Source organism: Microtus pennsylvanicus, chromosome 8 (genome assembly GCF_037038515.1).
Source record: "Microtus pennsylvanicus isolate mMicPen1 chromosome 8, mMicPen1.hap1, whole genome shotgun sequence".
Taxonomy (NCBI): Eukaryota; Metazoa; Chordata; class Mammalia; order Rodentia; family Cricetidae; genus Microtus; species Microtus pennsylvanicus.
Genome location: NC_134586.1, coordinates 105,859,918 through 105,876,493, shown reverse-complemented (window position 1 = coordinate 105,876,493; position 16,576 = coordinate 105,859,918). Strand labels below are relative to the sequence as shown.

The following is a 16,576-nucleotide window of genomic DNA, read 5'->3' as shown; positions in this document are numbered from 1 at the left end:
AGGTATTAGGTCTTTTTGGAAGTTCTGGTAGAATTCCGCATTGAAACCATCTGGCCTGGGCTTTTTTGGGAAGGGAGGTTTTTGATAACAGCTTCTAAATCTTCACGACTAACAGGTCTATTTAGATTGTTCACCTGGTCCTGGTTTAACTTTGGTAAATGGTATTTATCTTAAAAAGTGTCCATTTCTTTTACATTTTCCAGTTTTGTGGCATACAGGCTTTTGTAGTAAGATCTAATGATTCTCTGAATTTCTTCTGTGTCTGTGGTTATGTCCCCCTTTTCATTTCAGATCTTATTAATTTGCATATTCTCTCTCTGCCATTTGATTACTTTGGATAGGGGTTTATCAATCTTGTTGATTTTCTCCAGGAACCCGCTTTTTGTTTCATTGATTCTTTGAATTGTGTAGTAATATGGGCGGCGGCAGGGTTGCGTCCCCAAACACCCCAGCCGCCTGCCAGGCTCGGCTAGCTTATGCCCCGAAATAATTACACAGACACTGTATTCTTTTCATCACTGCTTGGCCCTTAGCTCCGGCCCTTACTGGCTAATTCTGATATCCCAATCAACCCATCTCTAATAATCTGTGAGCACCGGTCTTACCGGGAAAGATTCAGCATGTCTGACCTGGCGGCTTGCTTCATTGCGTGCGCCTGCTTGGGAGAGTGGAGCATGGCCTCTCTTCTGCTCCCGAGAGGAGAGCTGTGGAGTCTGAGCTCACTTCCTCTTCCTCCCGGCATTCTGTTCTATTTACTCCACCCACCTAAGGGTGGGCCTATCCAATGGGCCTAGCAGTTTCTTTATTGCTTAGCCAATGAAATCAACAGATTGATATATAACACTCCCACATCACTTCCCCTTTTTCTGTTTAAACAAAAAAAGGAAGGCTTTAACCTTAACATAGCAAAATTACATATAACAAAATAGTTATCAAGTAAAAGTTACATCAGAAACATTTATACATATAACAAAATTGACCGTAAATCTCTATCAATAAAGCAAAATCTATACTAATGCAAATTATTCATGTCTATATCATATCCCCCTTTAAATGTAAAAGAACATTTATAAACTATATTTGGGAACATGGGCGCAGTTTTTTCTCTCCAAACTGCTTCCTGCTGAATGGGGGCGTCGTTAATTAGGTCTTTCATGGTATAACCTGTGTGCTAGTTTCATCTCAGTTGGCAGTTGAGCAAAGCAATTTTCTGAAGATGTTCACAGCAACCCTTCAGGAGGACGTGGTCCATCATACCAAATTGGAATTGAAGAAATCCATAGAGTCTCATCCTCTGTGAAAACAAAAGAAGACTCTCTCCAAAACATCATATCCTTAGACCCAAATTCTGAAATCGTAATACCCTTATATCCATTCTGGTTTAGCTTGGCAGCCCATGTAATGAAATGTCTCTCTGTACTTAGCTCCTTCACAGTCAAAAATTTTAAAGAAAACACAATGTACATAATCCAGACTCTTTGTGAATTTTTCATTTTTACGCAGCTTATTTTTCTTTATTTCTTTTAATCTCTTAACTATTTGTACTCTGTCTCTTTAAAGACTTTACCTTTTTTTTTAACCATTAACTTTATTTTCTATATTCTTTTTCTTCTCTCTCCCAAGCCTACGTACATTCATCCAACAGTGTGACTCGTTTAGCGGTCTGAATCTGTCCTATTGTGAATCTGCAATTTTTTACTATCCAGGAGCACTTTTGATTTGCACCTTTAAATCACTAGGCACTTAAGAATCTAAGCTGTGACATCCTAGGTTAACTTTTTGCTTTTTGAGCATATATCTGTAGACCAGGCTGTCTTTGAACTCTCAGAGATGGGCCTGTCTCTGCCTCCCAGGCATTGGGATTAAAGGCGTACACTACTACACCTTGAACTCACAGAGATCTGTTTGTCTCTGCCTTCTAGGCACTGGGATTAAAGGCGTGTGCCACCACACCTTGAAGTCACAGAGGTTTACTTTAAGAATTTTAACTTTTAGTCTGCATATATTTTTAACACAGTTTAAACCATTCAGAAATTTTCTCTGTCTTTGAATCTCTCTTTACTGTATATCTCTCTTTTTCTGACTACAAGAGCCTTTAATTTACCAAGCAATATCAGTAGGACTAAAGGCGTGGCTTTGCCAGCTAGATCCAGTCCATTCCTTAGCTTTCCAGCCTCGTGGCGGATATACAGGCTGCAGCCATGTTTATAGCCACACCTCTATGGCGGTTCAAGGTCCCTGCCAGCCAGCAAGCTACAACAGACAACACTCAAGTCCTCTCTCTGTAGCCGGCCCTCCTGCCTCAAAAAGTCAGAGTTTGCCCTGGCAGGATGGCCCAGAAAGCCGGCATTTTTAAACGGCACAGCTTTTTTCCTGCTACGGCTGAAAACCGAAAAGCATGTGTTCAGCTTTTCATCAACACTGTTTAAGTGTTTTGTGGCAGGACCTCTTAATGAGCCGCAGGGTTTTGCAGCTAAAGCTGAGTCAGGAAGCCTCTTGGGGCTACCAGGTAGGAGCGGCACTCAGCACTTTAATTCTGAGACTGAGCGTGCAGCACAGAAATTCTTTTCATCCAAGTTACATCCAAATCTGACACGCAGAGCACTGCACAGTCTAAAAACACGTCTCTGTATGGCGGCAGGAATCCACCATGCTCTTCCGCCTGCCTAAGCCTGATTCTGCCTTCTGCCCAGGAGCAGGCGGGGAGCTCTGAGTCATCGTCAAGGTCTCAGAGCACTCTCCTTCCGATCCCAAGCGGGAACATAAACATAAAGCCAGAGTTTGCACTGGTGGCACAGCTCCAGGAAGCCACACTTTAAGATAACACAGCTTTTTTTCTGCTGCTGTTGCTGAATCAGGAAATCTCTCTACGGCACGCCACGAACAAACAGCAAAAATCTGTGTTAAACTCTCTCTCCATTATTTTTAAGCCTTCTCAGGTTTTTTAAGTGGGTTTAGCCCATCACGTGGGCGCCATTTGTAGTAATATGGGCGGCGGCAGGGTTGCGTCCCCAAACACCCCAGCCGCCTGCCCGGCTCGGCTAGCTTATGCCCCGAAATAATTACACAGACACTGTATTCTTTTCATCACTGCTTGGCCCTTAGCTCCGGCCCTTACTGGCTAATTCTGATATCCCAATCAACCCATCTCTAATAATCTGTGAGCACCGGTCTTACCGGGAAAGATTCAGCATGTCTGACCTGGCGGCTTGCTTCATTGCGTGCGCCTGCTTGGGAGAGTGGAGCATGGCCTCTCTTCTGCTCCCGAGAGGAGAGCTGTAGAGTCTGAGCTCACTTCCTCTTCCTCCCGGCATTCTGTTCTGTTTACTCCACCCACCTAAGGGTGGGCCTATCCAATGGGCCTAGCAGTTTCTTTATTGCTTAGCCAATGAAATCAACAGATTGATATATAACACTCCCACATCAGGATTGTTTTCTGTGTTTCTATTTTGTTGATTTCAGCCCTCAGTTTGATTATTTCCAGTCTTCTACTCCTCCTAGGTGAGTCTTCTTTTTTTTTTCTAGAGCTTTCAGGTGGGCTGTTAAGTCTCCAATGTGTGCTTGCTCTGTGCTCTTTAAGTGGGCACTTAGTGCTATGAACTTTCCTCTTAGCATTGCTTTCATAGTGTCTCATAGGTTTGAATATGTTGAGTCTTTATTTTCATTGAATTCAAGAAAGACTTTAATTTCTTCCTTGATCCAGGTGTGGTTTAGTAGTTGACTGTTCAGTTTCCATGAGTTTGTAGGCTTTCTGGGGTAGCATTGTTGTTGAATTCTAACTTTAATCCAAGGTGATCCGATAAGACACATGTGGTTATTAATTTTTTTTGTAACTGTGGAAGTTTGCTTTGTTACCGAGTATGTGGTCAATTTTCGAGAAGGTTCCATGAGCTGCAGAGAAGAAGGTATATTCTTTCCTCTTTGGGTGGAATATTCTATAGATGTCTGTTAAGTCCATTTGATTCATTACCTCCATTAATTCTCTTATTTCTCTGTTAGTTTACTGTCTGATTGACCTGTCCATTGGTGAGAGAGGAGTGTTAAAGTCTCCTACTATTGGTGTGTGTGGTTTGATGACTGCCTTGAGTTTTAGTAATGTTTCTTTTACATAAGTGGGTGCTTTTATATTAGGGGAATAGATATTCAGGATTGAGACTTTGTCCTGATGAATTGTTCCTGTTATGAGTATGAAATATCCCTCTCCATCTCTTGTGATTGATTTGAGTTTGAAGTCAACTTTGTTAGAAATTAGTATGGCCACACCTGCTTGTTTCTTAGGTTCATTTACTTGATAAACCTTTTCCCAGCCCTTTACTCTGAGTAGATGTTTGTCATTGTGGTTGAGATGTGTTTCTTGTAAACAGCAGAATGTTGGATCCTGATTTTGTATCCAATCTCTTAGCCTGTGCCTTTTTATAGGTGAGTTGAGTCCATTGATATTAAGTGATAATAATGACCAGTGGTTGTTAACTCCAGTTATTTTTTTTGGTTTGTGTGTTTTTGTGTTTCCCTTCTTCGAGTTGTGGTGGTGAAGGGTCACTATAAGTCTGAGTTATTGTGGGCATTGTTGGACACCTTGGTTTGTGATTTTCCTTCTATTACTTTCTGTAAGGCTGGGTTTGTGGCTACGTATTGTTTACATTTGTTTTTATCCTCGAAAATTTTGTTTTCTCCATTTATAGTGAATGAAAACTTGGCTGGGTATAGTAGTCTGGGCTTGCATCCGTGGTCTCTTAGTTTCTGCAGTACATCTATCCAGGACCTTCTGGCTTTCATTGTTTCCATAGAGAAGTCAGGTGTAAGTCTGATAGGTTTACCTTTATAAGTAACTTGGCCTTTTTCCTTTGCAGCTCTTAATATTCTTTCTTTAATCTGTATGTTTTGTGTTTTGATTATTATATGGTGAGGGGATTTTTTTTATCCAGTCTATTCAGTGTTCTGTATGCTTCTTGAACCTTCAAAGGAATATCATTCTTTAGGTTGGGAAAGTTTTCTTCTATAATTTTATTAAATATATTTTCTGTACCATTGAGCTGTACTTCTTCTACCCCTATTATTCTTGGGTTTGGTCTTTTTATTGTGTCCCAGATTTCCTGAATGTTTTGTGATGAGAATTTGTTGGATTTGCTGTTTTCTTTGATCAGTGCATTTTATATCTCTATGGTATAGTCAGTGTCTGAGATTCTTTCTTCTATCTCTTGTATTCTGTTGGTAATACTTGTCTCTTTAGTTCCTGTTCATTTACCCAGATTTTCCATCTCTAGCCTTCCCTCGGTTTCTGTTTTCTTCATTACCTCCATTTCATTCTTCAAGTCTTGAACCGTTTCCCTTAACTGTTTGCTTGCTTTTTCTTGTTTCTCTTGTTTTTCTTGGGTATCTTTGAGAGATTTATTCATTTCCTCTACCATTTTGTTTGTCATCTAAATTTCTTTATGGCAGTTTTTCACCTCCTGTTTAAGGTCCTCTATTATTTTCATATAGTTCCGTTTAAAGTCGATTTTTCTATTTCTTCTGGAGTAGGGTGTTCAATTCTTCTTGTTTTGGGATCCCTGGATTCTGGTGATATTATGTTGCCTTTCAGGTTGTTGGAGAAATTCTTGCATTGGCACCTGCCCATCTGTTCATTCAAATGAAACAATGACTGCTGACATTATTGGCAAACAAATTCTGTTTCACTATGGATTGACATGAACAGGGAAAGATAATGAAAAATGAGAACAAATCCAGGGAGAAAGGTCATCATGATCAAAGAGTTCGGGAAAAAAGATAGGCATACCTGGCAAACAAGATCCTCTTTAGTATACGAAAATATCTTTCTACTTACTTTCCTCTCTCATGTGAAATAAATTCTTCAGAGACTACAGTGATAAAGAATCAATTAATTTAATGAGATCCTATGGGAATTCAACACAAAGGTACTGGATACACTACTTTCCACTTGACACTTCCAATAACAGAGCAGCAGTTCAAGGAATCAGTGAGTTCAACTGTTCCTTCAAATGGGACTTGATAGCACCTCCTTGTCTTGCCTTGGAGCTTAGTTGAACCCCTTCCACTCATGGAAAAAAGACAATGCAGACAGAACACCACCACTGGAGCTCCTGATGGGAAGCAGGTATAAAAAGAGCGAGTGTTCTCAATGGGTGAAGTTTGGGGCTCAAAACGGTGCCGTGCAGTGAGGAGCATCCCTGGTGAGGAGCATCTGTTCACTTAAAGTATTCCAAACAATCAGCTCCTGTGTTTTTCTCAATTACTCTTCCTCTCAGCTTCATCTCACTTCCCCCCTTGTAGAATATAATTCAGATATCTCTCACCTTCCTGTTGCAAATTAATCTTCCCTTAGCTCACTACCTCTCTTATAGTTCTTTCCCAAGCATCTGCATCCTTTGTCTGAAGGCATTAACTTGTTTCATTCTCTATCAAAAATGTCAATGTCTGGGGAGATGGCTTGGTTGATAAGTACTTGCCACATAATCTTAAGAATGAGAGTTCAGAATCTCAGAACACATGCCTGATAATAGAGTGGTCTAGAATTTAATCTACTCTAAAATGGGAGGTAGAGCCAGGAGAATTCCAAGGAGCTTACAGTCCTGCTAGCCTGGTATATGAAGCAGCAAGTAACACACCATGACTTGACAAAATGTAAGGCCAAGACTGACAACTTCATATGCAACATGGCACACAGGGACCTACACATCCACACACAAAGACAAGATTCAAATATTATCACTAGTTTTACATTTCTTTTTATAAATACTTAATCTTCTCTATCCTTTTCCCAATGAGATGCTGATGATTCTATGACTTACAATTAAGGTTTATAAACAAAACAAATTAGTTTTGTAATATTCATCAAACATCAACCAGCTAGGTGATTTTGAGATGGGAAATATCTGTACCACATTTCCTCAGTTGTAATTCTTCAGTTTATCATTCTGACTACTGAAATTTACTTCTCTTTCATCTGTCAAGGATTTCTATTCTCAAAGATTATGCATGTTCATGTTTATGTTTATAGCATTTATATATTCATGTTTTCCTAAAAGACCTTGTTGTCAGCCTGTTCTACATCTAACGTTTGGAGACTATTTGAGAATATGGAATCAGATTTAGCATCATATCATCTAAATAACCATCTGTGAACACTTAGTCATATTTATACTAACACTTTCTAAAATATTTGTAAAAATGTGAATACATGTGATTAAAAATTACATATGATATAGTTTAACCTGAAAGTGAACATCAGGTGATATTGTACAATTCCTAAAAGAAATAGAGAAGGAAGCTAGCAACTCTATCTCTCATAATAAATTTTGACAAGGTTCTTGCAATTTCAAGTAAATAGAACAGTACCTGAAGTAAATATGATGGTGCAATGCAGGGAGTGTGATGCATTTTGCCTAGAACTTTTGTGGGGAGTGTATCGTGTGTGTGTGTGTGTGTGTGTGTGTTGCCTGTGAAAGTCAAAAAAAAGTATTTGATTCCCACAGTTGTGGACTTATATATATAAAGGCAGGAGGCCAAGCCCCATCCTCTGAAAGAGCAGAGTGTGCTCCTAACTACTGAGTCATCTCTACCCTTGAATGTGATCAATTTCAACAAAAACTAATAAATTAATAAGAAAGTCCAGAAACAAATACACCTCATCAAAAAAGGCAGGTTTTATTTTTATTATCATTATTATTGTTATTAAATTTTGTTTTATTGCACAAGTAGAGATACATCATAGAGGAATATCATTCATAATATCAACCTCAAACTACACTAAAAACACTATTAATGAGTAATAAGTATAATTTTACATGTTAAAAACTGTCAGAAAATTTTGCTAAGAAAGAGAATGGTTTCAAAATAGAGCTATCTGTTACTTCAACAAGAAATTTTGACACAATTATAATATCAACTTTTTCAGAATTAACTCATAAATTTGATGGAATCCAATAAACAGACTATTTTTCAGAGGACAACTTGCAGGAACTTGCTCTCTCCTACCACTCAGGTCTCAGTGTTTGACCTAGGACATCAGGCATGGTAACAGGTGCCTTTACTTACTGAGACACCTCCTGGCCCCCCAAAATCTTTTTTTCTTTTATTTTCTGGCACCATGGATGCCTCAGGGGCTCTTGGTTACAGGCATAACCTTCCTCCTGACCCTCCAAAGATGCGGACATCAGATGGCTGTGGGGCTGGAGAGTATGGTGTCTCAGACATCAGTTCTACATGGGGACTGCCTACGATCCCTTGACACATTCTGTTTTTCCTGTCACTAGACTGGGCTGGAACCCACTCCTGATCTGGGACATGGGAAAATTGTCAAGTAAGTCTCGCCATTTCTGGTCTATAATCTTCCCTGCCACGGCCTCCTCTCCCTCCGAGGTGGGAAAAGCTAACGCTGAGGCAGACTCAGGCTCTAGCTGAGTGAGCAGCACATCTGCCTGGCCCAAAATTCTTATTTATACAAAGATATTTGACAATCAACTCACTGTTAAGACATATGTGTGTGTCTTTGTGTGATTATTTAGAGTGATTTATAGATAAGAAGGTGAAAATAGTACATGCACTTTTTAAATTTATTTTATTTTTATTAAACTTTTTTTGTATTTATGAGCTTTTAAGAACTCACAGGATGCTCCCACAAATTGTCATAAGAGAAGAAAATTAAAAGTCAAATGAATCTAAACTGTATTTGTAATATATAAAAATTGGGAAACTGATGTAAATAAATGATCAAATGGACAGGATTTACTGAACACCTTCATGTAATGATAATCCGGGGCTGAGGAAGTAACTCAGTGATACCACAACAATGCCTAGGAGCTTCCTCCCAACACTGGCAGAAAAGTCAAATAATGAAAAATTAATTTAAGACTTAGAAACTTAATTCTTCATGCTTAGAAACTACATTTCAGGATGGGAGGTGGTAGCTCACACCTTTAATCCCAGCACTACGGAGGCAGAGGCAGGTGGATCTCTGTGAATTCGAGGCCAGCCTGGTCTACAAGAGCTAGTTCCAGGACTGGCTCCAAAGCAACACAGAGAAACCCTGTCTCGAAAATCAAACAAACAAAAAAAGGAAAGAAAGAAACTGCATGTCATAGAATTTGTATATAATTTGTATCAATAAAGGAAATCTAAACAGTAATTACATGAAAAGTGGGTATTAACAATTGTGATCAGGCTCATATAAGAACCAGAGAAAGCACTATCATAAAACAAAGATTTCCAATGATTTACAAATCAGTGTATACTCTGAAAATTCCCATTCACACTTTCATTAGACAGAACACACCAAAGTTGCCGTCAGGGATGCTGATGAGGTTTGGTTGCTTAGGCACACCATAGCTGTGGTCTTCATATGCATGTGGACATCAGAGTTTCCCAGGGGGCTTGGTAAAACACAGATGAGATCACTGGTTCCACAAAATGCATGGCACTCAGTTGGTATGAATGGCTTCCAAACGCCCATTTCTAATAGCCGTCAGAGTGATGCTGAAGTTGCTGTTCCAGAGAACAACACTGAGAACCACTCTCCTGCAGCCAACTACTTTAGGTGACAATGGTAACAACAAATTGCCAGTCAGAGATTAAATAATTACCCACAAAAAAAAAATGACTGAGTACCCCCATGAATTTTTTGTTTCTTTTATATTTTTATTATATTTATTTTAAAGATTTTTTTAGTTATTTTAATTATACATATTTTTGGATGTGTGCATGTGTGTGTTTGTACATGAGTGTAAGTACTGACTGAAACCAGAAGAGGACATCAGATCTCCTAGAACTAGTGGTTTTGAGCTGCTCCACCTGGATACAGGGAACTAAATCCAGGTCCTCTGAAAAAGCAGTATGAGCCCTTAACTGCTGAGCCATCTCTCCAACCCTTACATTTATTTATTTATTCTGTGTGTGTGAATGCACGTGTGTGCCATGGCATATGTGTAAAGGGTGGATGACAAAATGAAGGATTTTGGTATCTCCTTACACCATGCATACACCAGAAATCAAAAGCAGGTCATCAACCTTGATGGTAAGGGACTTTACACACTGAGTCAGCTCATGAGCATAGTACCTTAGGGATTTTGGGGTTTGTTTTTTGTTTGTTTGTTTGTTTTGGAGAGGTGAGTTTTTTGTTTTGTTTCTTTTGTTTTGTTTTAGGGTTTGGTGCTTTGAGACAGAATCTCTTTACATGACCCTGGCTGTTCTAGAACTTTTTACGTAGACTAGGCTGGCCTTGAACTCACAAAAATCCTTCTGCCTATGCCTTCTAAGTGCTGGGGTTAAAAGGCATGTGCCACAATGCTCAGCTACTACCTTGGTTTTAATAAAATATATTGCCATTATTTGGAAGAATCCACTTGAGATGAATTTATATTGTGTTGTTCCCTCCTTTTAGATAATCCAGCAGTCCTATGGAAAGAGAAAACCAAACAGGAGGTAGAAACTTTCTCCTCCTGGGATTCACCGAAGACTCAGACCTGCAGTCCTTCTTCTTTGGGTTGCTTCTCTCCATGTACCTCGTCACCTTCACAGGCAACCTGCTCATCATCCTGGCATCATATTAGACCCCGACCTGCACATGCCCATGTACTTCTTCCTCTCCAACCTGTCCTTAGCTGACATCGGCTTCACCTCCACCACCATCCCAAAGACTCTACTGAATATCCACACCCAAAGCAAACTCATCCCCTTCACAGGCTGCATCACGCAGATATTTTTTTTCATTGTGTTTGGATGTCTAGATAATTTACTCCTAACAGTGATGGCCTATGACCGCTTTGTGGCCATCTGCCATCCCCTGCACTATGCCATCATCATGAATTCTTGCTTCTGCGTGATGCTGGCTCTTGGGTCCTGGTTAATCAGTGTCATAAGTTCCCTGCCTGAAACCTTGACTGTGTTAAGGCTGTCTTTCTGTACAAACATGGAAATCCCACACTTTTTCTGTGATCTTCCTGAAGTCCTGAAGCTGGCATGTTCTGACACCCTTGTCAATAACATTGTGGTATATTCTATAACCATAGTTATAGCTGGTTTCCCTTTCTCTGGGATTCTATTGTCTTATTATCAGATTGTCTCCTCCATTCTAAGAATTCCCTCCACTGGGGGCAAGTACAAAGCCTTTTCCACCTGTGTGTCTCACCTCTTGGTGGTCTTCTTGTTCTACAGCAATGGTCTTGGAGTCTACCTCAGCTCTGCAGCCACATCATCTTCTAGAATGAATCTGATTGCCTCATTAATGTACACTGTGGTCACTCCCATGTTGAACCCCTTCATCTACAGCCTGAGGAACAAAGATATGCAGAAGGCTTTGGGAAAACTCCTCAGGAAGATGGTGTTTCCTGGCAAAGGGACCATATCAGGACCCCCATAAATAGCAATTCATTGAAATCAGAAAACATATCTAAGGTAGTGACTAAACATCATCTAAGGTAGTGACTACATTTTTTTCAGAAACAAGATTTATATTGTTTTTATTTATTCTTGAGAATGTTGTGTATACATATAAATATGATCATATATCAACGGTCTCAGATGTGGGCTTAAGAGGGACACTGAGACAAATCTAGGGGTCAAGTAGTTGATTCAAAGAGGTATTAACATCATGGACAGAGCAGCAGGCAGAAATAGCATGGCATGGGCTCTGAGAGGAGTTCAAGCCCTAGCACCAGAGACAGACAGCATATCGATATCACCAATGAGGATATTAGGACCTATGCTGGAGATTCTAGGTCCCTTATTACAACTCTGAGAAAGATGTAGTTCTCTCTGACAAAGGGGATGATGCTCACAGCACAAGTCTGAATCCTAACTCTCTAATTCTGAGTTGGGAAAGATAAGGGGCAGGATATGTGGTCACTAGTACCTTCTCTGATGTGAGTTCATTTCTATTAGAAATCTGTTAGCTAAATACTCATAGATGGTGCCCTTAAGTGAGGTACCTTCCAGCATCTGTAAGAGAAAAGGGGCTACTTCTGGTATTAGGGGCCTTAAACAAGAGTCTGGTCTTGATTCAAACACTATATTCATTTAATATTCACACACACACACACACACACACACACACACACACACACACACACACACACGTTTTACTCTTCAAATTCTCCTCCAACCCCCACCAATGTTACCTGCTCCCAGTATGAACTCCTTTTCTTTCTTTTTTATTAAACCGCTAAGTCCAATTAATGCTGCCAGTATGTGAATTGGTATGGGACCATTTGTAAGAGCATGGGCAACCTACCAGTGGCCACATGCCTGAAAAGGAATAATTCTGTCTCCCCCAGCAGTCAACAACTCCCAAAACTCCTCAGTTAGGGGCAGATCCTCATGATTCCCTTTCTTTTCCATCATGGAAAACAAATGTAGTACCACATGAAATCAGGGGAGGGAGCAACAGGGTTCTTCCAAAATTACCAGTTCTGAAGTGACTTTCTTAATGCATTTTATTAAGTCCCAGACAAAGAATTCAAAAGAATGATTATAAGAATGTTTAGGGAAAAAATTCTCAAGAAAATGTTTAGAAAATCAAAGAGGATATTTATAAACCCCTGAATTAATTTGAAGAGATTATAAATAAAGAGCTAAATGACGTAAGAAAGCCAATACAGGATATAAAGATGGAAGTAAAGAGAAATTTAGATTCATATTAAAATTTTGGTAATGAAAATCTTCAATAAATTAATTTTTAATTAACAAAATCTCATTAATGAGTAAGATGGAAGAGAGACTGAGAAGTTGAAGATAAGGAAGATGAAATGGAGCCTTCAAACTATAAAATTCAGAATGTATAAACAAAACCTAAAGAATATAAGAGACACCATTGAAGGACCAAATTTAGGGAAGGCTGAGGTATATGAACATATGTGTGCAAGCAAGAGGTTGATATCAAGTATCAAGGGTCTCCCTCAGTCTCTCTTCACTTATATTTTGAGACGTGGTCTCTCATTGAACCTGGACATTACTAATTCATCTAGACTGGCTGGCTAGCCATCCCCAGAGGCCTTTCTCTGTTTTCCCAGCACTGGGATTATAAGTATGTATGTATGTACCCAGCTTTTTCATGAGTCCTGGGAGACTGACCTCACTTCCTTGGTGTGAAACCATGGTCTGTATTCTGTCAATTATATTTTAAATAAATGCTGATTGGCCAGTAGCCAGGCAGGAAGTATATGGAGGACAACCAGACAGGAAGTAGAGGTGGGTCAAGGAGAACAGAATTCTGGGAAGGAGGAAGCCCATTCCTCTGCAATCCTGTCCAGACACAGAAGAAGCAAGATGTGACTACGCTGCTGAAAAAGGTACTGAGCCATGTAACTAACACAGATAAAAATAATAGGCTAAGGTAAGTTATAAGAGTTAATAAGAAGCCTGAAGTAATGGGCCAATCAGTTTATGATTAATGGAGGCCTCTGGGTGATTTCTCTGGGACTTAACGACTGTGGGGAACAGGCAGAATAGAAACCTCAGACAACAAATGGTGCCCAATGTGTGAACGACTGTGTCTACATAAAGCCTGACAGAGCTTGGGAAGTAATTCTAGACGAAAAAAAATAGAGTTAAGCATGGCTTATTGATAACAACATTTTCTCAGATGGTCTCTGCTCACTAGAGGCAAGCACCCTCATTTAATAGAGGCTTCCTGATTCAGCTTTAGCTGCAAAACCTTGCAGCTCTTTTAAGAGGTCCTGCCAAGAAACACTTAAATGGTGCTGATAAAAAGCTGACTGCATGCTTTTTGGTTTCAGTCCTTGTCAGAAAATAATTATAAATACACAATAAAGACAAATACAAATGGAAAAAAATCTCTAAATGGGTCATAGTGTTGGATAAATGTACATAGGCTTGGGAGATAAAAGGAAAAAAGTATAGACAGTTAAATAAAACAAAGTCTTTAAAGAGACAGAGTACAGACAGTCATAGATTAAAGGAGTAATTATAATAAGATAAATATTAAAAAGTAATAGAGTAAAAACTAAGCCACATAAAGATGGAATATACACAGAGTCTGGATTATGTATATTGTTGTGTTTTCTTTGAATTTTTTGACTGTGAAGGAGCTAAGTACAGAGAGATATTTCATTGTATGGGCTGCTAAGCTAAACCAGCATATATATTCTAAAGCTATCTTGAATTCAAAATATGTGTCTAAGGATATGTTCTTTGGAAAAGAGGTTCTTCTTTTGTTTCCACAGAGGATGAGAACCAGTAGATTAATTCCAGGCTAATGTGGTTTGATGGACGAAGAACCCCCAAAAGGTTCCTGTGAACACCCCCAAAAATTACTTTGCCCAACAAACAGCAAGAAGCACTTTGGAGAGGACTCTGCCCATATTCCCAAATATTGTTGTAAATGTTTCTTTACATTTAAAGGGGGATATGCTATAAGGATTTGAATTGTTATGGATCTTGGTTTATTGAGACAAATTTAAGGTCAATTTTGTAGATAGATAGATAGATAGATAGATAGATAGATAGATAGATAGATAGATAGATATGATATGATATGATATAGATAGATATAGATATAGATTTCTGCTCTTGATTAAGGTATTCTGTTTGGCAGATCATTTAAAAGTGTAACACATAATTAGAAAATATAGGTTAATAGAGATTCATATATAATAGTCAAGCTTGTAGTCATGTTCATTGGGTTTTCTAGATATATAGAGATATATTTCAGTTAGATATTCTTCAAATCTTTCAGAGACCTACAGAATATGGCATTTAAAATGTTTTAAGAACTTAGGACTTTTTATGACAATGAGACAAAGCTGTTCCTGGCAGCACCAATCTACTTCAAGAGGAAGATGGACATCGAAGAAGCTCCTGATGGAGTTTGTTAGCCATTTGGGTAAGAAACTGTTCTTGCCTGTAGTGCTTGATGTTATGCTGTATGAACTGTACATGCAGGACCCACAGAGAAATGACTCCTGAACTTGCCTAAAGGTGAGATAATCCTTCAGAGTTCCAGCTTCATGAAAGAGTGTACTAGACATTCTGCAGGATACAGAAGAAAGTGACTTGCAAACTGTCAATATAGGCAGAACTGTCTTTGAAATTTCCTGCTTCATAGAAAAGTCTACTGAATACTAATGGGCCTGTAGGCTGAAGATGGATGCTTCAATGTTACAGAAGAACTTTGGGTAACTGTCCAGGCAGCAAGATGTCTCTGTAATTTCTAGAGTTTTGGAAGTTAATTACAATGCACTTCCTGTTTGCTTAGGTAATATTATATCCTTCTGAAGTCTTTGATGAAGTTGAATAATAGATAGAAAATAGGTATTAATATTGTAACTGTAATTATTGCTTGATAACTGTTTTGTTACATGTAATCTTACTATTTTAAAGTTAAAAGTTTCCTTTTTATTTAAATAGAAAAGGGAAGGTGATGTGGGATTCCCCTCTGTATGATGTGACTACCATTGGTGAATAAAGAAACTGCTTTGAGCCTATAGCAGAGCAGGGCAGAACTTAGGTAGATGAAGAAAACTAAACTAAATGCTGGGAGGAAGAAAACAGAGTCAGAGAGAAGCCATGTAGCCTCGCCAGAGACAGACAGCAGAACTTGAACCAATAAGCCACAGCCACATGGCAATACACAGATTAATAGAAATGGTTTAAATTAATATGTAAGAATTAGCCAGTAAGAATCTAGAGCTAATGGGCCAAGCAGTGATTTAATTAATACAGTTTCTGTATGGCTATTTTAGTTCTGGGTGGCTGGGGACAAACAAGCAGCTTCCTTACAACACACAGAGTCTGAAGCAGCAAACATAGGGCCTGCATGAATCTGCCCATGTCCTCTGAGTATATATTATAGCTTTTAGTTTGGTAATTTTGTGGAACTGCTAAATGTGTAAATGAGTGAATCTCTGATTCTTGTGCCTGCTTGTTTCTCTTTTTCTTTCATTGGTGTCTGGTCCAGCCTTGATATGATGGTTTTGTTTTATATTACTATATTTCATTTTATCAAAAAAAGAAATGAAAGGGGCCATATTATATTTAAATTTATCTTTAAATATGTAAGACTAAGGTAATATTAGGATAGGATTAAAATAAGATTAAGAATATATTGAGAAATCGCATATGGTGTTGCTATAAACAAAATGCACTTTATTTAACCCTTGGCCTTTTATCTGTGAGACAGATATAAATATGAAGCATGATTTCTTCCCTAAAGATTAATTAAATTTATTGCATACATTTGGGAGGGGGGAAGAAAAAGAACAAAAATCTAATCCAATCCCTCCCACAAACAAAATTGTGTACCCTTATGTACCTTTTATCTATGAGAATAAAATCATTTTTTAAACTCATTCTACTGTAATTTGGATCTAACATAGCCCCAAAAGACACATGTATTTAAGGTGTGGTCCCTATTTTGGAACATTGGAAGGTCACTTAACTTTTATGAGGTGAGTCCTAATGTAGAGGAAGTCTTTGACTCATCAGGGATGTGTCTCAGAAGAGACTGATGGGCTCAAATCTACTTCACCATTGTCCCAACCCAAAGAATTTGACCAACCATGGTTTAAAGCCTTTAAATATTTGAGTAAAAACAAACTGAGTGTCA

General features: G+C 38.7%; 1 protein-coding gene across 1 annotated transcript; it reads left to right on the top strand.

The window, feature by feature from the left end:
- Window positions 1-10,412: 10,412 nt before the first annotated feature.
- Or7c2 (olfactory receptor family 7 subfamily C member 2) lies at window positions 10,413-11,374 on the top strand. The gene is given in 2 exon segments (XM_075982109.1): window positions 10,413-10,551; window positions 10,554-11,374. Coding segments are annotated over 2 exon segments (960 nt in total).
- The last annotated feature ends 5,202 nt before the right edge of the window (window positions 11,375-16,576 follow it).